We start from the raw sequence: 23,369 nt of genomic DNA, 5'->3' as shown, positions 1-23,369 counted from the left end.
AGAAATGGGGTAAAGGCAAGATGGCTAACGAAAAAAAGTTCTTTCCAAATTAGTAACTACATATACTTTGAAACTATATCCAGATCACTGAGGATGAGACATTTCTCATTTAGCTGTTAAGAATGTTTTCTTTTCCCTCCTAATCTTGAGCTGAACTGCCTACTGGTTGGATTAATCAGCAATGCTGTCAAAGCAGTTATGACTGTACATGGATCATCTTCATGGGCTAGTTTAATCATGATGTTTATTGGATTATAAAATAATATGCATTGGCCAGGCACGGTGGCTCACACCTGCAATCCCAGCACTTTGGGAGGCCAAGGTGGGCGGATCACCTGAGGTCAGGAGTTCGAGATTAGCCTGGCCAACATGGTGTAACCCCGTTTCTACTAAAAATAAAAAATAAAAAAATTAGCTGGGCTTGGTGGCAGACACCTGTAATCCCAGCTACTCAGGAGGTGGGGGCAGGAGAATTGCTTGAACCCAGGAGGCAGAGGTTGCAGTGAGCCGAGATTGCGACACTGCACTCCAGCCTAAGCGACAGAGTGACATGCTGTCTCAAAAAAATGAATAAATAAAAATAAAATAATAATAATAATATGCACAAGACATATTATCCTTGGTTTTCTCTTCTTGAGTTTAACTGGTCTACCTCTATCATCTGTTAACTTGTCAGTGGCTTTTTGCATGATTCCAAATGATCTCTAACTTCACTTTCATTTGTTAATTCCTTTACCTTTTGCAACATTGACAGTTTCACTCTTTAGTCAACTGTCTGACAAAAGCATTGATGTGAGAGGGCAAGATAGCCACTTGTGTCAATCAGGGAGAAAGGTGTGAGTAAGGGTTATTTTTATATGTTGTATGTTAATGAGCTTTACCATGTTATGTTGACTTTTAAATTCTTAGGAAATTTTATCACTACCCAGATTTGGAAATTAAATATTTGGATAACAAAGAGCTGTTGTATATACAGCATCTGGCCAGATAGGTCCTTAGCAAATGTTCATTATAGATCCTTTCCCTGAGTGTCAGAACTGGTCAGGACTGCCCAGGGTTACTGTAGACATTTTATTTCAAAAGCTAAAGCTCACTCTACTAATATGTAGAAAAGCTTTAGGGTAATTTCTTTTCTAAAAGTCTTTTATAAGCTGGATTAGGTTTTGGCTAAATGAGGTAAATTATTTGAAAATGTCTAGTAATTGTGTTTGGCTCTTACTATAAGCTTTTGGGGAAAATAATCAACTCTATATTTTGAAAGGTGAATAACATCAACATTTTTAGAATGTTAGAGCTTTTATGATAGAAATAATACTTTGCATAAATTTGTTATATTTCTGATCTTTATTGGTATAATTTTTCTTAAAAGCTCAGAGTAGTTTATAACACACACTGAGCCTAAATGCATCTCTCAGTGGTTTCTCCTATAATGTGGTTACTATTGCCAGCAGGTATTGATAGAGAGGAAATAAGAAAGGAGTTGTTCAGTTGTTAGAATCAATCACAACCTCACAACTTTCTATTTTTATGGTGGGCACATATAACAAGTTCCAACATATCAATATCTTCAGGAATTCATTGAGAATTTTTTCTTTACTAACTTGGACTGTAAGCGTTACCACTGAAGCAATTAACTTTGCTTTGTTAACAATACAGATTAAACACTGATATTTGTTAAAAGCTTTTGGCTTCTTTCTCAATATGTATTTACAACAACAAAATTACATTTTCTTGTTAGATAATGGAACTTGGACTCAACTTTGGCTGGTATCTGAATATCATGAACAGGGCTCCTTATATGACTATTTGAATAGAAATATAGTGACCGTGGCTGGAATGATCAAGCTGGCGCTCTCAATTGCTAGTGGTCTGGCACACCTTCATATGGAGATTGTTGGTACACAAGGTATGTATTTCCTTTTCATTTTTTTTCCACTTTGAATATGAGGATAGAAGTACTTAGTTATATTTTAATTTATTAGGAGTAATTAATTATTATTTCTTTAGGCTGGGCACGGTGGCTTATACCCATAATCCCAGCATTTTTGTAGTCTAGGTGAGGGGATCACTTGAGGCCAGGAATTTGAGACCAGCCTGGGCAACATAGTGAGATCTCCATCTCTACCAAAAAAAAAAAAATCTGGTTGTGGTGGCACGTGCCTTTAGTCCCAGCCACTTGGGAGGCTGAGGTGGGAGGATCACTTGAGCCTGAAAGGTCCAGGCTGCAGTGAGTTACGATTGCACCACTGCACTCTAGTTTGGGTGACAGAGCGAGACCCTGTCTCAAAAAAAAAAAAAAAAAAGTAAAGAAACAATAAAGGTAATTTTTAAAGCTAAAGGTATTGTCATGATATAGCCAACTCTCATCAGTTGCTCACTATTTTGTATCTTATCCATAATAATATTTTTAAAAATTTATTCCTAGTGATTCTATCTTTGCCATTTAGCATATGTACCCAGAGATCTTGCTTTAGTGGCAAATGTCCTATATCCAGAGAATACAAATAATTTAAATGTTTACCTTTGATAATTAAAAAAGTAATTGGAAAGTATAACATGATTTTGAAAAAAATATTTGTATATCATGTACTTCACGCTAAATAGTACCTACTGCCATTTCTTTTTGTTGAGTTAAGAGGTTGGCTCTAGAGAGTCAATTAGTCTAGACAGGGCAGTGGTTCTCACATTTGAACTCATGATCTCTTTACACTCTTAAAATTATTGAGGACTACAAAGGTTTTTGTGTATGTAGCTTATCTCTGTTACTATTTACAATATTAGAAATTAAAACTGAGGAATTTAAAAGTACTTATTAATTTGCTTAAAATAACCAATTAAATGTTAACGTAAATATTTTAAATATAACAACTTTTTTTTCTAATACAAAAACTGATTAAGTGAAAATAATGGTTTTGTTTTACATTGTTGCAAATCCCTTTAATGTCTGTTTTAATGTCTGGATTTTCATACCCGTTCTTCATTCCGTCTGTTCTCATATGTTGTTTTGGTTGAAATATGTGAAGAAAAGATGGCGTCACACAGATGCGTAGTTAGAAAAGAGTTGCAAGGACCTTGGGGATCTTTTGGCTACAATTGAGAATTGCTGGTGTGGGGTAATAGAAGTTTTCAGACTTATTTTGTAAAACAATATTTGCCATGTTCTTATGAGCACATAGCAGTACTAATTCTTTCCCCATCTATTAAAAAATGTTTATTAGTGATCTAGTCATCTCGTGCTCTAAGCAATAGAGGCATGGTGATGAACAAAACAGCTACTGTCCTTATTCAGTTTACAGTTTACTTGGGAGAGACAGATGATTCAGCATGTACATAAATAAACAAGATAATTTAGATAGTGACAAGAGCTTTGAAGAAAACTCTTTTTGAATTAGCTCATTTTGAGCTAAGTCTTCAGGATGATTTCTCTTGAACAGTCTCCGGTAAAGAAAAAAATGAATATGTTCTTCTTTGCTTCATAGGTAAACCTGCTATTGCTCATCGAGACATAAAATCAAAGAATATCTTAGTGAAAAAGTGTGAAACTTGTGCCATAGCGGACTTAGGGTTGGCTGTGAAGCATGATTCAATACTGAACACTATCGACATACCTCAGAATCCTAAAGTGGGAACCAAGAGGTAAGATGACTGACTTGGGTAGCATAGTAAGATGTGAGAGTGCCCAATAAGCATGAATGTCCTCATGTGTGTGGAGGAGGCTCAGGTCCAAATAGGAAACCACTGGGCCCAAGAAATCCAGAAGTCTTCTCTGGGTCACTGAGAAGTTAGTGGGTGCAATGGTTATAAAGCAAGGAGAGCTGGCACTTTGGGCCATATGGATTGCAGCCATTTAGGTACAGAGTCCAGTGGAGAGAAATGATGGAAGAGATAGTGGTGTATTATTTTTAGTGTGCCATTTTCTGAGAATGCATTTTCCTACAGATAAGAAAAAAATGTCAGCAGTATGTAGCTCCTCCAAAGCCTTTATATCCCATAAATGAACTGAAACTCAGGACTAGTTCTACATACTCGGGTTCTATACAACAGACACAGAATCAATATGTTGAAATAGATAGGTAGGGACTCTATATGCTGAATACGCTTATGTGCTACTATATTCCCTTATTCTTTAAATATATAACAATTTATGTATTACCTATACTTTTACTTATTATTAAATCTCCCAAATTGATATGTATTAAGATAATATGAATTTGGATACAATTCCCACTTTCAAGGAACAGAATCTCTGAAGATTAAGAATGAGCATGAAGTAACAACATAAACCACACATGTGTCAGGTCAGGCCCGTTAGGATTGGGATTGCTGGTGTTTTTCTTGTTATAGCCAGCCTGTGGCCATATGGCCAGCCTAGTTCCAATTATTTTTACTTGAATTTCAGGCTCTACATTACTTTGGCAAAATTCCAGAGTTCTTGACCTTGAAATTAGAAACAACCAAAATATTTTCTTGGAGTTGTTAAAGGCCCTTGAGAGTAGAGACATTCTAAGTTGCTATAGCTGGCCTTCAAGCCGTATTTGAGATTCCAGGACAGTGCCTGTGAATGCCTCTTGTGATTCACTGGGACACTTTCATAAGCCCCGGGAACACTTCCGGGCAGTTTATTCACACTGGGCAGCCCTAAGGAACTTCTTTTCCCTATACAAGAAAAGCCTTACCTTGCCCATCTGATTATCCCCACATCAGGAACCTTCAGGGAAGCCTTGGATGCTGGATTCCTTCAGAGGATCTAACACCCTTGCAAGAACTTGGGAGGGTGTTGCATCCTCACTTCAGTATTCTGGGAAATCTCCAAAATCTCCCTAGTACAGCAAGGCTCAGTCAGGCCTATGGACTGTAGATTTCTTATACTGACTCTTGTTCAAACATGGCTGTATTTTTTTGGAGCCAATGTGTAATAAAATTGTTCACTGAGAGAAAGTATGGGTGGGGCGCTGCTGAACACACTTGATGGTTGAGTCAATAATGTATTCTTTAATTTTATTCTATTATAGTGCTTCAAATCTGTCTTTTAAAATGGCGTAAGCTATCTTAATTTATTAAGATTGTTTTACTGGACTGCTATAAAGTCATAGACAGAATCTGAAATGTACATGTTTTTGAAGGTATATGGCTCCTGAAATGCTTGATGATACAATGAATGTGAATATCTTTGAGTCCTTCAAACGAGCTGACATCTATTCTGTTGGTCTGGTTTACTGGGAAATAGCCCGGAGGTGTTCAGTCGGAGGTAAAATTTTGGAAATATCCTTTGTGTTTGCCTTTCCTGGATACTCTGAATACAAGATGTGATATTCTATCTTTTTCCCCTAAGCACTATATTCAGTTTCTTAGTATTTAAGAGAATACCTTTTGGTGATATATTTCCAGTGGCAAAAGTGGGATATCTTGCATGTAATGGAGATTTTATATTGTGATTACTGCTTAGTAGGGTGACAGTTCTCCTGATAATTTTTATTTCCATGTGACACTTCATGAAGTACTTGAAAATTATTTGAGTTTGTAAGCTGTAAGCTGGTATTCCTAACTTATATCCCAAATAAGTTAAATGATTTGCTGAGGCAACAGGACTTGAAGGGTTCAGTTTCTTAAGCTTTTCTTGTTTTTTTCTTCCCTGTGATATGATAAATACTGTAGGGTTGGATAAAGGTATGGGAAGAGGTGGGCAAAGACAAACTTCCTACCTTTACTGCTCCCAGCAGTTTAGAACTTAATAATGCACCTGGGCGTGGTGACTCATGCCTGTAATCCCAACACTTTGGGAGGCTGAGGCGGGCAGATCACTGAGGTCGGGAGTTCGAGACCAGCCTGACCAACATGGAGAAACCCGTCTCTACTAAAAATACAAAATTAGCCAGGCATGCCGGGCATGGTGGCTCATGAGCTGAGATTGCGCCATTGCACTCCAGCCTGGGCAACAAGAGCGAAACTCTGTCTCAAAAAAAAAAAAAAAAAAAAAAAAAAGGTACTTAATAATGAGAGGAAGAATTAGGGAGTGGGAAGCCCTGTAAATATGTCTGATGAAACAGTTGCATCAGTGGAGAAAAAGTTACATGCTGGTAGAAAATGGTTTAGAGTTTCCACTTTCAAGTGAGACGACTTAGGACTAAGCGTTGGTTTAGCAATTCCTTGAATGTCTGATTTCAGGCAAGTTACTTAGTTGTAATTTTCTCATCTGTAAAATGAAGATAATACAAAAACTGATCCCTTGGGCTTTAAGGATTTAATGAATTAATTCATGTGAAGCTTTTAGTACAGAGCCTGTTCACAGTAAACATTCGATTAAAGACCTGCCATTATTAAACTATTGTCTTTTTTCTGCACTTTGTATTGATGTCATTTTGCATTACATTAATCTCATTTTTTAAAAAACCTTGCAGACTTTATGCAAAGCTTCTAAGGTTAAAATTATGTCTGAATGAGCAAACATACATACTTTTTCTCTTTTATTCATAGATGATATTATACAACATTCAGGGATCTACAACTGTTTATAGAAGCAATAGAATTATAGTGGTGCCGAACATGGACACTAGGGTTTGAATTCCAGATTTGCCACTTACTAGCTCTATGTCTCTGAACAAATTCATAACATTCTGTGCTTCAGTTTCCTCGTCTATAAAACAGAAATAATGTTGTACCTTCTTTAGTCAGTAGTTTTGAGGACTGATTAGTTAAAACCTGTAAAGGCCTTAAGGCAATGCACGGCAAATAGCAAGATTTCAAACATGTTAATAATTTTTTGTAAAAATTTCATATTGATATTAGTCTAGATTTGCTTTTAGATTTTGTCCTTAATTTTTCTTCAACTGTAAAAATAGTAATTTAGCAGACGTGAATTGTAGTTAGTTGTCTAGTATTATGGCATGTCTTACATATTTTAAGTTAAAAGCACTGCAGTTAATTAAAAAGATTTTATAAGGGATTTCTTGGAATTTAAGTAGTATTCTAATAATTGAGGTCGTCTTTTTCTTTGAGACTCTTTAAATATTAATCTTCATGTTGAACTGTCTGTCTTCAACTACCTTTGGCTTCTTCTCCAGAACATTCTCAGGTTCAGTAGTTCTAAAGTCTAAATGTAAGAAACCCAACGTTAAAAAGATTGCCTAAAAGTTTTCAAAGAGAGAAAGCTGTTTTGTTTTGAAAAAGTTATCTGATGGGAAAATATACGTACTTCATTCACAAAGCAATGAAGCTGTGCTACAAATTTCATAATCAGAAGAAAGTAGGCATCACTTTTAAATAGTATAATGGCATTTTAATTGAGTAAAAATTTACATAATTTTAATAATAGAAAAATAAAATTTATTTTATATAATTATAAAATAGAAATGCTACATATTATATAATTATAAAATTATGTTTTATATATTATAATTTTATATAATCTTATATAAATTTTACAGTTATGAAAACATTTATAATACAAAATTTAACTTTATGTAACTATTCAACTGGCTGATTTAAACTTATATCCTTGATTTTATAGTGACACATTATTTTAATAAACTTGACTTTCCAGTTCCCTGGGGTGTCACTTGTGCCTAGAAAACTTAATTGGTATTATTTAAAATAGACATCTTTGTTTATTATTTGCACATGAAAATTTATTATACAAATTTCTTACAGGAATTGTTGAGGAGTACCAATTGCCTTATTATGACATGGTGCCTTCAGATCCCTCGATAGAGGAAATGAGAAAGGTTGTTTGTGACCAGAAGTTTCGACCAAGTATCCCAAACCAGTGGCAAAGTTGTGAAGTAAGGCCATGTTTTTATCTATATTTTTCTTATTATATTTTTGAGGTGAGTATCGGGGAGACTTTTCAGAGACCATATAGTTTTTCCAATTCATTCCATATATGTAGACATATGTCTTTGTATAAGTCTTCAGAAGGATTTTTTCCCCGTTAGTGCTGTGCATGCATAATGCTAGGTTACATGACAGTAGCAAATCCTGAAATCTCAGTGACTTTCCGCAAGACTTTATTTCTTGCTTACACAAACTGCTCTGCAGGTTAGGCAACTCTCCATGGCACCTGTTCTCATTGCAGTAACTCAGTAATCACTCTGATCTGATCCTTGGACACATAGTTTCCAGATCTCTAGGTCAGGTGAAGAGACGAGCTGGAGGGTCACACACTGACCCTTTAATGCTTTGGCATTAGGTGACACACATCTCTTCCACTCATGGCTCCTACCAGAACTTGTCACATGGTCCCACCAAACTGCAGGGGAGCTAGGAACTGCAGGGAACATGGGTAAACTCAGTGGGTAGTTAATGTCTCTGCCACACAGAATATTACAATTCCAACCATCTTTACATTCAATAAGTTATACCTCATCTCTAACCTGCTAAAGTTTGAACTTATTCTCTCATTAGAAAAGCTCCCTCACATCAGAGACTCCATTGTTATTTATCTTGTCATCTCCAGCAAACCAGTATTTAACCATAATGTACTAGACAAATAGTAAGTGGTTATTGCAATGCTTGTTATGCCTTATGTGAAGATAGAGATTTTTTCTAGCTCTTACAAGGAAAGAGAGTAGAAGGTGGGAAAAAGACTCTAAACCATCTAACTAGTTCCAGAACCATTCTGATACTTTAATCTCTCTCATTTCAGTTATTGCTGTCTATTTTTTTTGCCATATTTTAATGTAATGAATGAGATCTTTTTTAGGTGATGTCTTTTAGTCTGGCTTTGTTTTGGGGAATATTTTATATAGTTGCCTTTTTGCCTCATTTTTCTCTTCCTTCATGTTTCTCAATCCTTTTCTAATTTAATCATGTTTCTCAACCCTTTTTCTAATTTCTAATTCAAAACACAAGATTTGTGTTTTGTTATTTTTATATTTTGTGTAGATGTCTTACCTACATACTTGAAAAGCAAATTTTGAAGCATTTATAATTTAATTGAAATTAAATTAAAAATTTTCTAATATTAATAATTTATGTACATGAAATAATATAAACTTACAGTGTTTAAAGTATAATAGAATGAAAACTAGTGAATCCACTACCAGGTTTGAAAAACAGAACATTTTCAATACCTTTGAAGATTCCTTACCCCTCTGAGAGTTTACTTATATTATAATCAATTATTTCTTTACTAATTTCTTGCTTTGCTTTTGAATTTTACTATATGTATTTTTTTAGAATATATACATATATCCAGAATAACAATATGTTGTTTACTTTTGCATATTTGTGAAACTTACATGATTGAAACTTACTGTAGATATTCTTTTCAAAATGTTTTTACTCTCCATTATATATGTGTAGCTATAATCTGTCCATTTTCATTGCTGTGTAGTATTCCATACAATAGAAGCATGTGCTATATCTATGAGGTGATGATACAGCATTTTGCTTTAGTTTTTTAATGCAATGACTTACATTTATAGATTTTCCAGTGTTAAACCAAATATACATTCTTGGAATAGACCCAACATAGTCATTTTAGTGTGAACAATTTTGTACATTCCTGATATATGCATTTTTTGTCCAGTATTTTGTTTCTGTCTTGTTTTATGTCAATCTCATGTGATAGATATTGGCCTTATTTTATACCATCATTATTTAGACCTATTCACATGTTTATCATTTTCTTTGCTCAACATTTCTTCTTACTTCTCAAATCATTTTCTGACTTCCTGATGTGAATACTTTAAAAGTATTTTATTTAATTTTTTTAGAGAAGACCTAGTGGTTGTAAGATTTTTCAGTTTGGGGGTATCCAAAATGTCTTTATTTTTTCCTCAGTCTTGAACAAATAGTTTGTCTAACCATAGAAATTTAGGTTAACAGTTATTTTCTCTAAACATCTTAAAGTTATTATTCCACTATTACCTATCTTCCATTAGTGCTATTGAGAAGTTAGCAATAATCAATCAATAAATTTTTAGTTAATTTATCTTTTCTTTATGACTACTTTTAAGAACTTCTCTGTCTTCAGCATTCTGCAGTTTCTCTATGATGTCTTCAGTATAGATGTCTCTGGTTAATCTTGCTTGGAATATTTGGACTATCTAATTCTAGTGGTTTGTGGCTTTCCTCAGTTCTGGAAAATTTGGAGTCATATTTCTTCAAATAGTTTTTTCTCTCATTGTTTCTATTACTCAGTTTTGGAGAACTCATTAGATGCATGTTAGAGCTTTCATTACACTTTGCTTCTTTTATTCACTCATATTTTCTATATTTGTGTCATTATGGTATGTATCTCTCAAGATTTATTTTTCAGTTCTTTAATTCTGCCTTCAGATATGTCTAATTTGCCATTTAACTCATCCATCGAGTTTTCTACTTTATTTATTTATTTTTGAACCTTTATTTTAGAGCATTTAGCCTCTTTGTATGTGCCAAGCCTGGCTCAGTCCATAGGGATATGCCGATGAGAGGGCCACAATCCTGTCATCAAGGAACTTAGAGGATAATGAGGAGTCAGGGCAGAGAAGTGAACAACGTATACGTTGCTCAAAACTGGAGGCAGAATTCATGCTCTCCTAAACTCTAGTCCATGGTCCTGCATAGCTACTTTATTTATTTATTTTTTTGAGGCAGAATCTTGCTTTGTTGCCCAGGCTGGAGTACAGTGGCATGATCTCAGCTTACTGCTACCTCCGCCTCCCAGGTTCAAGTGATTTTCCTGCCTCAGCCTCAGGAGTAGCTGGGATTACAGGCATGCGCCACTATGTTGGCCAGGCTGGTCTCAAACTCATGACTTCAGGTGATCCACCCGCCTCGGCCTTTCAAGGTGTTGGAATTACAGGTGTGAGCCACCGCACCTGGCCAATTGTTATATTTTTGATATCAAGATATTTTATTGGTACTTTTTCACTTTCTAAAACATTCTCATTTTTTACTCATATTTTGTATTTCTCTTTCCTTTTAAAAACATATTTTATATACTTATATCATTTAATTCTAGCATCTAATGTTTCTATGGGTCAAAACTACTATTTACAATGGACTCTTTTGCTTATGGTACCTTTTTTCCTCATGTGTTTGTGAATTTTCATTATGAGCTCAGGTTTACTGCAATGTTTAAAGGCATGGGCTTGTTTTTTCCTTCACCAAGAGCCAAGACTTAGGCAATTTCCGTTAGAAGGACTTAGGCAATTTGCCTTAGAAGGTTTCAGGGAAATAGTCATCCTTAAATTGAGGGCTTTCTAAGCCTTATTTTTTTTTTTTTTTGGACAGAGTCTTGCACTGTCACCCAGGCTAGAGTGCAGTGGTGTGATCATGGCACACTGCAGCCTTGAACTTCCGGGCCTAAGCAATCCTCTCACCTCAGCCTCCTGCATAGCTGGGACCACCATGCCTGGCTAAGTTTTTAAAATTTTTTGTAGAGACAGGGTCTCCCTGTGTTACTCAGGTTGGTCTTGAACTCCTGGGCTTAAGCAATCCTCTCACCTCGGCCTACCAAAGTGCTAGAATTACAGGCACGAGACACTGCGCCTGGCTGGCATCTTGATCTGAAACTTTCTGTGTGCTGTGGGCTGTACTCTCTATTACATGCGATCCATCAATTCCGAAGTTCTAGACCATGAGAGTAGCAGATACCCCTATGGCAGCCACTTGCTTCAGCGTTTTCCTGTATTTCTCTGGTTTCATGCATTTTCATTGTTTTCCCCTCTTAGTATTTGTATTATCTCTTTGCTAGTTCATTTTTAAAGTCCAGGATTTTTGATATTTATACTTGGATCATAATTTTTATTGTAGTATAATTTACATTTGGTAAAACTCACAAATCTTAGTATACAGATTGATGAATTTTTTACGTATGTTTACACTTGTGTACTCATCACCAACATCAAGATACAGGGAATTTCCAAGCCTTCCCATATCCCTTGATGTTTTTCATGTCCCAGATTCCCAGAAATCAGTGGATTGAAACATTTTTTAGTTAGTCTCTACAAGGTTAGTATTTGAGTTTTGGTAGAATTTTTGAAGGGGTTTGACCCTAATCTTCTTATATTGTTTTAAATTTACTATTTCTTCATCAAAACTTAGTTAGCATCAATGGCAGGTACAGCAGTGCATGCCTGTGTCCCAGCTACTTGGAAGATTAAGCAGGAATATCGGTTGAGCACAAGAGTTTGAGGCTGTAGTGTGTTATGCTTGCACCTGTGAATAGCCATTGTACTCCAGCCTGGGGAGCGTAGCAAGACCCCATCTCTTAAAAAAAAAAAAAAAGCTTAGCATCAATTCCTGGATTTATGGCTTTACTTCTTTTGTGCTCTGTTTTATGTAGAGTAGCTAAAGTCTTTGATTTTTTTTTTTCTCTCTTAAAGGCACTCCGAGTCATGGGGAGAATAATGCGTGAGTGTTGGTATGCCAACGGAGCGGCCCGCCTAACTGCTCTTCGTATTAAGAAGACTATATCTCAACTTTGTGTCAAAGAAGACTGCAAAGCCTAATGATGATAATTATGTTAAAAAGAAATCTCTCATAGCTTTCTTTTCCATTTTCCCCTTTATGTGAATGTTTTTGCCATTTTTTTTTGTTCTACCTCAAAGATAAGACAGTACAGTATTTAAGTGCCCATAAGGCAGCATGAAAAGATAACTCTAAAGTTAAGCATGGGCAGGAGTTGACTTCATCCAATCTCTATGTTATGTTTAATTTTATTTTGAAAGCAACACCTCAACTCATCTTTTTATTTAATAAGGAAGAAATATATTACAAAAGTATAAAATAAGCTCTATAAAAATGTTATAGTCATTAAGTTTTTATTTTACTTGAACCAAGAGCACATGAATGAACAGGAAAAGATGTAAAAACATTTTTTTCTGAGATGAAAACATATTAATTAAACATGCAAATTAGAGCATGCTATCTTAAATAGAAATTTAGGTCATGCAATCTATGTTTCCCCCTTTTTAAGTTAGCAGGACTTTTTAAAAATAAATATTGCTCTAAACTTTAATATATCAAACGTGAAAGTGGAGCTGCTCAGTGGAAGATGTAAGTGAGGTGGGTGTCCCATGTGCTTGGTCTCCCCTTCTGCTGTTCTCCTGTTCTTCATAATCCACTACTGCAGCAGTCCCTGAACCACTAAACTTGTTCCTTTCATTTACAAAAGAGATACCTGACATCCTGAGACACTGAGAAATGTCCTGAAGTCACACAGCTAATGGCAGAACTGGCACTAGGTCCAAATCTTGTGATAATGAACACCGTAGGGTTCGCTAGCTTCCTACTTTCCCTTGAATAGTGCTTTTCTCCCTATGTAATATCTTTTATTTATGATATTTGTGGTTTAGAAGGCATATTGAGTTATTCTGCAGAATCATAATGGACCCGCACAAAATCTCAGAACCATATCTGTTGACATTTTTTTCTCATAGAAATATCATGGTTACCCCATTTGTTAATGAGCATTAATGTTTTCTGAACACTTCCAAAGATTAATCAAACATAAATATTCATTGTCTGAAAATGTCTTTAAGATACAATTCAGAGGTCCCTATTTCCTTTGTACATACACACTTAGAAAGAAAAGACAGAAAAGGAAGAGGAAGGAAGGAAATATTTTGAGAATATCTTGAGAAGAATTAAGAAAACTCTTCAATGAAGTGTTAACAACCAAACCCTACAGACGGTATCAGAAACAGCAAATAGATATTCCTCTACCCTTTCACAGTGAGTGAGTGAGTACAGAAGAATGCTCATGATAGTTTTGCCTTCATTCTACTTTTTGTGGACACAGAGTAATGAATATCTAATGGAACATTAAATATGCTCTTCAAATCTATAATGCTACTTTGGTAAACGAGATTTAACATGATGTCTTTTATGCTCCTAAAACATCTTTTTTCAAACTCCATTCCTTAGAACATTCTTCTACTGAGATGATCCAAGGCCAAAAGTGTTCTTTGATACTTGCTTATAAAGTGATAGTACATGTTAGCATATAATGTATTTTGAAGAGTGAAGTAAATGCTATTGATAACAGTAAAAAAAAAAAACTAATAACAGTAAAGAAATGCTACTTGATTTTTTTTTTAAACTGGATTGCTCAGATTACCTGACCATGGTGGAACCCTTTTATTAAGAGGGGGGGAAACTTTTTACTATCCCATATTTAACTGTTCTATAAAGCAAAGCACAGCTTGGGTAATATCGTTCTGAAGGATATACTTCTGTATTTTCTCATAGAGTACAATTTAGTGATTATGCTTCATTTCACTATGGAAATATGTTACTGAATCTATCTTCATTTTACTGAGTTGAAATAAGAAAGGCAAAAAACTGACAGCTATGGAGTTTGTGTGTACTTCCATACTCGTTAATGCTCTCATCCGCTTATTAAATAATCATAGAGCACCCATATCTTGCTTGCCACAATATCGGGTACAAGAGGGAATACAAAGATAGATAGGTCCTGCCCTCAGGGATTTTAAAGTCTAATTTGGGAATGGGAATAGGGATGTGAGTGTGTGGGGGAAGAAAACAAATTGACAGATAAAATACGAAGTGGGATGTCTTGAGTTCTGCATGACAGTGGGTTTCTAGGATAGGTCTGAAAATTGCTTTCATTTGCAACACATTTAGAAAGTAGCTTTATTTGGATATTACAGACAATCTAAATATATCATCAGTTTTTAAAAGTGCCTATGTGAAGTGATTTTTAAAAAGAGCCTATGTGAAGGGGTAATCTTGCTTGTGCTTGTTACTAATTTCTCATAGATTGTTTTTCTGCATATATAAGAACGAAATTATTTATTTACTATGGTTGTACGTGCCTCAAATAAACAAGAATGATATTTCCTGTTTTATTTACTTATGTTGGGTAAATATGCTTATTGAATTTTTAAGAGAGGATTTTTTAACATCTCCATTTTTCTTGTCATTATGTTTTGTAGCTTATTTGAGGGCGTCTAAATATAATTTCGTATTTTATTGGTTCAACTTTCACTCTGAAGAAATCCGTATGTTAGTACATTTTGAGGTATTTTTCTTGTTCTTGTGTTGTTTAACTATGACTCCTAACTGAATAGTCTTATATTTCAATTACAAAATACATTTTTTAAGAAAGGGAATAGAGCAGCAAAAATGATAAGGAAAATGTTAAAAGTTGTAATATTTCCTTTACTCTTAACAGGATTATATATAGAACATGCTCACTTACAAAAATAGGATGATGAAGTTTAGAGCATAAGGCAGGCTTCTTGTATATACTTATGCTGTCAAATGTTATATTATTTTTAATGGAGTCCCATTGTGTAATATTTATTTCTTTTACATTTTGTTATAAGCAAAAAAAAATTCTCCTTAGGTTAGGCTCAGAGTATCAGTGTTCTTTACACCTTACAGATATTTTGGCTTTGGGGTATAATACAAGACTTGGGAAAACACTATTATGAATTTTCAGTACTGTATAAAGTGGTGATGGGATTTAAATGCAGCATCACTTTCTGAAAATAAGAGAAACATTATTTGTTGTCAGTATTTCAGCATGAACTTGTTGCCTTGTAAATTTTGCCTTTAAGTTTGTAATTGGTACAGATTCTGTTGTATGCTTTCTTCTATGTCTAAAATATTTGGCATGTCACATCTAGAATTCTTAATTTATGTTCTGACTTGAGAGTTAAGTGAAACATGACTGTCGTGCACTATTTTAGGCATAGCACTTGCTTTTCATCTTTATACTTTCAATTAACTTTGCATTTTAAATTTCCATGATTGTATGAAAATAGTAACCTGGTTGCAGTATCTGAAAAAATTAAAATTAGCTTTTATTTAAAAATGAAAATCTACAATAGATTCATTAGGTTAGAAGTTCCAGAATAATTTATTATTTTATTACACCTACTATTGTAGAATTACTAATAAAACAAAACAAAACTACTTCTATTTTCCTGGAATTTTGCCACCATGTGACTTATTGGGGCAGAGAAAACTCAGGGTTATCTCTGAGTCTGCACAAAAGTACCAGGGAACCTGCTTAGCAAATCATCTGAAAACAGGGAGTTGATGTTTGCCATTATACAAAGTTTGAGTAAACAACTTAAAATTGCTTGTTAGGGCATAGTCTTTGATTGAAATAAGTATGAGAATGTATTTGGCTAAATAAATGTATTTAAAATATACAAATTTTATTTCCCACTGGAAAATTAAGAAAGTAACAGTACCAAATGAATAAAAGCTGGCAGTTGATGTCTTCAATAATCATTCCTTTAAAATAAATTCACGAACACATCATTACAAGCTACTTAGAAATGTTTAGTAGTCGTATCTTAAAATGGCACCATTGTGGTTTTCAAAGATATTTTAAACATCTTTTGTGAAACATACCATTTCTGTTTGACAATGCTTTGTTCTAGCTCTGTGTGCTGATACCTACATGGAGTTTTTCTGCTATTTTAGTGAAAACAGTAATTCTTTTATCTTGAGAGCTGCTTGTAAATAACAAAAAAGTTAATTGGAATGTAAGTTTTTTAAAAATGTTAATATTAAATAGAATTTTTATAATATGGGCATTTTTCAAAACATTTTAATGAAAATATATAGATATTTGACTTTCTTTTTTTCATCTAGCCTTGCTTTATATTTCATTATTTTTCTCACTTTTTTTCTTAATATTCCCTCACTATCTTTCAACATTATCATTAGTTCCTAATTTTAAAAATAACTATTATTTAACTTAACCATCTGGAATTCAGCCTTCTAATGAAAGAGAATCCCTTAGTACTCTCAGAGATTATATAAATTTATTCCAATTTTGTTTAGATGATGAAACCAAGGATCAGAGATTAAATGACTACTAGTTACTAGCAGAACTCTTATGAAAGCCTGGTGGTGACACCTAGCACTGTTCCCTGCCATATCCCCAACTTTTACTGATTAAAAATTAATTCGCATGCATCTAAACCTACCCTGAATGCACACTAACGTAATGTGCCATTCAATGATGATGATAAAAATCCCACTTTTCTTTGGGTTTCTACTAAAATAATTTACTCACTCAGAGTGAGGTCAATGAGAAAAACTAAACTAGGCTAAGAAAGAGTTGTAGAATGGTGGTTGAGCTAAGTAGGCAACCACTGGGGTGCTGATAAAATTAATGGATAAAATTTAGGAACTGTGAGAGTATAGAATTTCTTAGTGCAAGTAATGATGAGAGAAGCTTCCTGACATCCCCCACCCTTTCTGTAAGGATTGTTCTTTCTCTTTGTACCTTGGAATGGGGATGAAAGGTGATTTGATAGCTGAATTTGGGACTATGTCCAGTGGGATATTATCTAACTTTTCTCTCTTTCTCTTTTTTTTTCCCCTCAGTTTCTCATTAGTTTGTCTTTGGCATTCATCTTCTTTTAGTGCATTAAAAAATGTGTGGCAGATCTCATCAATCCCAAGTCACTCTATAATTCCTGTATTTCTTTAGTTGTCGTTTAACCTGTCCAAACTTCTACACAATGAACTTCTTAACAAGATTTTAAGTTCTCTGTATAAGAGGTTTCACCTCATAACTTCTCCAGTAATCCTTCATTTGGCACTATAGAGTATTTGTTAATGGCAGAGATGATTTTTCTTTTAAAACCTAAAAAGACTAGCTGTTATTTGTATTCTAGCTTTTAGCTAATATATAAAGAATGTCTACTTTTGCTTTAATGCTAAATTCCGCTTGAGAAATAGTGACTGGGAAAGACAATTTGAAATATATGCCCCATAATGTGATTGTTAAATTTATTTCTGCTGTTCCATACCATTGCTTTGTTTTGCTTTTGACAAACTAAGCCATTATGCTATTAGTTTGGAATATAATACTACAGAAAAATTAGGTAACAATCCCTATTTTAAAATTCCCCTAACAATAATAGAACTGCCAGCATACTTTTCTCTTTCAGTTGTAGATGAATACATTTGAGAGAATATGAGCTGTATTTCATCCTAGATTTTAATATTTTCAGATGTGACTGTATTTCCTGATCATTGGTCCAAGTTGTCCTAAAAGAAATTTTTCTCTCTAGACCTAACAGTTTTAACTGCAAGAGTTTACTGTGGGTTATGTTAATCTGAATTTTAATAGGGCCACTAAGAATCTGAGTGCTTTAGGAGATTACCCTTATACCCACTGCCATCACATCCAGTCAGGCCTGTTGTGCTCTATATAAATCTTCCCAGCTGAGGGGCAGGTGCAGGCTAAAATCCAACTGCAATTGGCTCCCAGACATAATTTTATATTTTACAGACAAGCATCTTATTGGCTTATATGTGTTTAAAGAATGGTCTGGCTTATACATCTTCAGAAAATGAGAATTAAAAAGTCAAAATAATTCTTGACATCTACAAATTGAACAAAGAACTTAGAAGAAATAATACTTTATCTTTTCATCCTGGCATTCTTGAGAGAAGAGAAATTGATTGTTTATCATGTTGGTTTAATTTTTCAACCCAGACAATCTGCAGCAAGGCACATGGACCCCAATTTTGATATCGTCCATACAGTTTTCATTCTATGCATGGAGCTAATTACTGACTTTGCCTGTAAAGAGAGGATTGTGTGCCTAAATTTTGTCTAACAAATGCAAGCGTAGAATGAAATTTACTAATATTTCTATTTCTTCCATAGGCTAAATAATAGTAACTAAGTATTTTTAAGGACCCAGCCCTTTTTTTCTCTTTATGCAAAATGAGAGTATCTGAGCCAAAATATTAAATTCTAGTTCATTTCCGCAATGACTAGTGTCAAGCTCATGTACTCTTCTGATTCTAGACTGGAGAAGATTATTCAAACTTGATCTGTGTTTCAGGTTTTTAAATGTCCTAAAAACAGAAAATTAGATTCAGATCTCAAAAAAGGAATTTTGGATTGACTTTCAAAGTACTAATACTAATTATACTTTTCTTTTGGTAGCGTGACTCTTCTTATACCTAAGAACATATTACAAATGTCAAAACCATTGCATTTTGACATTGCAAAACATGCCTTGAACTCTTGAACTACTGTGAAAAGAATCACCGTTGTAAAGACTTTTTGTAAGCTAGCTGATACTCTTAAGTATGTAAAAAGATTGTCTTTCAGCCGACAGGCCCGAAGGAATGTATATAAGGAAGGAATATGAAAAAATAAATTAGGTTTTAAAATAGGAATTGGGCAATAAACTGTATCAAAAATACGTAGATGGATTTTAGTAGTTGTAATTTAAATGTGGAAGGTGAAGAGAATTTCAAACTCCAAAGAGAAATGAATGATATTCAGATGTTTCATTAATTTCTAGTCTGTGAAAATATGCATTTTATAGTAATATGTATAGACTTATTTTATTTAGAAATAATAGTGTTTTAGAATTTATTAAAAACTCAGTGATAGCCTTTATACCAAAATGTTTAACTTTACCAACAGCAAGTCATAAAAGTATTTATTTTAAAGCTTTTTAATATTATCGTGTAACTTTCATCTGTCTTCAGATGTAAATAATTATCTGCCTAAATGTTATATTTTTATGTATGCACTTTCTGAAAATGTATTGTTTTGTAAAGTGGGAAAGATAATAAATCAAGCACTTCTTGCACTTGTTTCTGTGAAGCATATAGAACTCTATTTTAAATAAAGGAAGATGTGTCGTATTTTGGTTTTTATATAATTATGTTCTATTATTTTTACATTGTGTTTTATTTGTATGCAGTGTATGCGGAGGGTGTTGGAGACTTAAATGCTGGCTCCAGTGGGCACTGGAATTTTACTTCCTTCGTTCCTTTCGACCAAGGAGTTATAGAATTCTAGAATTTCAGAGCTGGAAGGGATACTTCTTCAGTAGCCATTTCTCTACATGGCATTTAGGACAATAGATTTTGTTTCTTTTTTTCTACCAAGCAACTGGTTTTTTTGCACTTTTTAGACAATTACTAAATGACTACTGGGTTGACCTGCTCTCAAACCTAAAACTGCTCCCATTACACTTAAAATCACAAGCACGTGGTCTACAAGCCTTTTCAGATACGGAACCAGACAACTGCTCTACCTTCATTTCCAGTGTCCCCACATTCATCCCCACCTGTTCTCCAGACCCTGAAGACCCTGGCTTCGTGCTCTTCCCTGAACTTGCCAAACACATGCCTGTCCCAGGGCTTTGCTCCCACTGTTTGTTCTTCCTGGAATGTTAAAGGTCTCTGTAAGAATGCCATCACACCAAATTAACCTTTCTTGCTACCCTTTCAAAAGTAGCACATTTTGACATTCACTACCCATTTCCCCTGTGTAATTTTTTCTCTACAGCATTTAGCATTAATCGGCATTCAATTATATATCTGCTTGTATGTAGTATCATAATGACTAAATCCTTGAGCACTGGAATTGAGAATTAGGGATCATTTCACTTATGTTTGAAGATATAGCTTTAAAATATTAATAGTAATGTATTGTTTGGGACAGTAAAAAAATACTCTTTGAAACTCATTATTCACACCCCAATATCTGCAATAAACGTTAGGATTGTGTTTCTTACCCAGTCAAGAATATTCAGGTTAATTTCTAATTCATGATGGCTGTTTCAGAATGACATTATGAGAAGATTAGGTGTTTGGTTTATATTCTGAACCCTACAAAGTTGGTGTTTTCTGAGATTTAGCATAAGAGAGGCAGAACACTGAACTGGTTTTACTTTTGGTATAGATTCTTAACTTCTTTTGCTTATGTTTTTTTTTTCCACTTTGGGGGCAGTTTTGTTTGTTTATTAATAAGTGTCCTGAATATTTTGCATTAAGTCAGTACTAACCAGCTTCACTAGCCAAATATTCTTGGTTAACAATCATTAAGTCAGGTTCTCAACGGCTTCATTATTAGCGGCTGCTTGGAGTTGCGGATAAAGGCAAAATATTTATTTCATATCAGTGTAGATTGTGAAACCTATGCATGAAATAAAATGAATGTTTTAGTTTCAGTGGCATTAGCAATAGTGTTTTCTTCCTTCAATTGTAATTCTGCAATTTCAGCATCTTAATTTTAAAACACTAATATGTGCAAACTTTGGCAAATGTTCACATTAATGCAATAGTTTACCTACAGTGTGAACATAAAATTGGATAGGTACTTTTTTGCATCAGGATAAATTCCTGGAGATTAGGGGATTACTGAATCCAGGCTGTTTTATGGAGTGTTCTGGAAGTGATTTTCAAGAAATGCTCTGTGACTTTTAGGAGAAATATACATATTTTGGCAGAGAGTTATTAAAACATTGATTTGAATAGTTTCTTTAAAATCTATTTATGAGAAACATTTTCCCACAGAGTGCTTTAAGTTTTTTTGTTTGTGTCTTGTTAATGATGTATGTAACAAACTTGTAATTACAATCACTTTTATATTTAAAAGAGGTTAATATTCTTTTTCCTTCAAATATTAGTTAAGAAATCTTTATCAAACTTTGCTGCAAGAAAATTGACGTGTTGAAGCTTGTGGGATGGGAAAGATTTGTTTAAGTAGAATACAAGGAAGAGGTTGTCCCTGGTTGGAAACGTGTCTACAACAAGGGCTGATGCTCATGGCAGTGAGTAACCTACAGAACTGGGATTGAGGGATTCTGTAAGGATTAGATTACAGCATTTAAACTTGATCCTGTCATTGAGGGAAACTCTGAAGGTTTTAAAGCAGCAGTGATCATGTGAAGTTGGCATTTAATAAAGGCAGTAAAAGAATTACCCTCTTAAGAGATTTATCAAAGTAACCCGAAGATTACAACATACCCTTTCTTTCCTAACTGATAAATAGTTAGAGATAGTACACAGGTGAAGAATTTCAAGATGAGCTATACAAGCAGTGTGATGTGAGTGATTTTATGTGGTATATTTTCCGTACTTTTTAATGTATCTTAAATGCAAAGCAAAATATTGTCATAAGGAAGACAAAAAATAAATGACATTTAATCTTTAATCATTTAGTTTTATTACAATTATGACACGAAGAATTTTAAAAATACATACACAGAAAGAAACAATCATTTATAAAGGTCTACCTTGTAATTCCATCTTTGCACAAATAAATTTCTAGGTGCCACTGAACTGTATGCATTAAATTTCAAATATAATCAAATCAGGTTTAGAAATACTAATGGTGTTTCATAGAAGAATCCTTGCTTCAGCAACTTAGGAAATTACACTTGATTTTCTTTTGAGTGTTATTCAATTGTGCTTGAAATTGTTCATTTAAACCCTTCTAAACAACAAGCAGGTGGTTAAATGTGGGCACTGTTTAACATTTACACAAAAAATTCGAAGCACAATGCACTTTTGCTCTGTGAGTGTCAACTGGCTTTCCCTTCTCTCTCATAGCCTGTCCTTCCCTGGCCATTAGATTTGACCTTGCTACATCCCTGAAAAGAGAACTGGCTGAAATGTAGCTACTTGCTAGGGAGCATTAGACTATTTTTATAGTCCTGCAGCTAAAGCTTTTAATGTGGCAACTGCTGGTTACTGAAGCAGTTTAAGAAAAAGGAACTGCTGAGTTTGCCTTTTATTTTTAAATGGAGAAACACAAGGTGACAATCATATAAGATATAAGTGAAGCGGAACAGGGGAAATACAGCCTAGGATTTCTGTATAGAGCAAAAGCAAGAATTTGCAAAACACATTTCAATTCTATACTGGATCTGGATCTTTACTTTTATATAATACGTGAACTAGTTCATAAAATGCACTTTTCTCTATGTCAGCTTTTCCTTTATCAGAAATACATGGGTGATACCATAAACATCTTACTGAGAATTTAGTCACCGTGAGGTATTTGTGAAATAATCAAAAATTTACATTTGGGTGGAAATATGACATTCGCAAAGACATAGACTTTTTAGTTCTTTCCTTTCCAAAGCAAACTTTTGTTAAGTGTAGGGTACATTCTCTGTCCCCATTTTCTCTCTGCCCATTCACTCCTCGACCCACTACAATGGAACTTTTGAGTCTTCCTGTAAAATGGCCTCCTCTGTGCTAAGTATTTTGTAGTAGTCTAGTGCAAGGATATTTACCCTTTTCTTCCTTTGTCCCTCTCTGGACTTTGCAACAGACTGTCCTCTCCCATAATCATTTTCCTTTGCTTGATTGTCCTCCCCCTACCTCTTCTTTTTCTCTGCATTCTGCACTTCATCTTCTTCTTCTTTTTTTTTTTTTTGTTTTTTTTCTTTTGAGACAGTGTCTCACTCTGTTACCCAAACTGGCGTGCAGTGGCATGATCACAGCCCATTGCAGCATCGACCTTTCCAGGCTCAAGTGATCCTCCTACCTCAGCCTTCCCAGTAGCTGGGACCAGGCCTGTGCCAGTAAGCCTGGCTAATTTTTCTATTATTTGTAGAGACAAGGTTTCACCATGTTGCCCAGGCTGGTCTCAAACTCCTGGGCTCCAATGATCCGCCCGCCCG

At 34.5% G+C, this 23,369-nt stretch overlaps 1 protein-coding gene across 1 annotated transcript in view; it reads left to right on the top strand.

The window, feature by feature from the left end:
• ACVR1C (activin A receptor type 1C) overlaps window positions 1-13,988 on the top strand; it is an 87,593-nt gene extending 73,605 nt beyond the window's left edge. The window contains exons 5-9 of the mRNA XM_031008924.3: window positions 1,739-1,906; window positions 3,480-3,636; window positions 5,124-5,248; window positions 7,648-7,778; window positions 12,312-13,988. Of these exons, the coding sequence (XP_030864784.1) occupies window positions 1,739-1,906; window positions 3,480-3,636; window positions 5,124-5,248; window positions 7,648-7,778; window positions 12,312-12,437 (707 nt within the window). The 3' untranslated portion in view covers window positions 12,438-13,988. The remainder of the gene's footprint in view (window positions 1-1,738; window positions 1,907-3,479; window positions 3,637-5,123; window positions 5,249-7,647; window positions 7,779-12,311) is intronic.
• Window positions 13,989-23,369: the final 9,381 nt, after the last annotated feature.

Source organism: Gorilla gorilla, chromosome 11 (genome assembly GCF_029281585.2).
Source record: "Gorilla gorilla gorilla isolate KB3781 chromosome 11, NHGRI_mGorGor1-v2.1_pri, whole genome shotgun sequence".
Classification (NCBI taxonomy): domain Eukaryota; kingdom Metazoa; phylum Chordata; class Mammalia; order Primates; family Hominidae; genus Gorilla; species Gorilla gorilla.
Note: the sequence above shows the minus strand (reverse complement) of the source record. Positions and strands in the feature narration are given on the sequence as shown.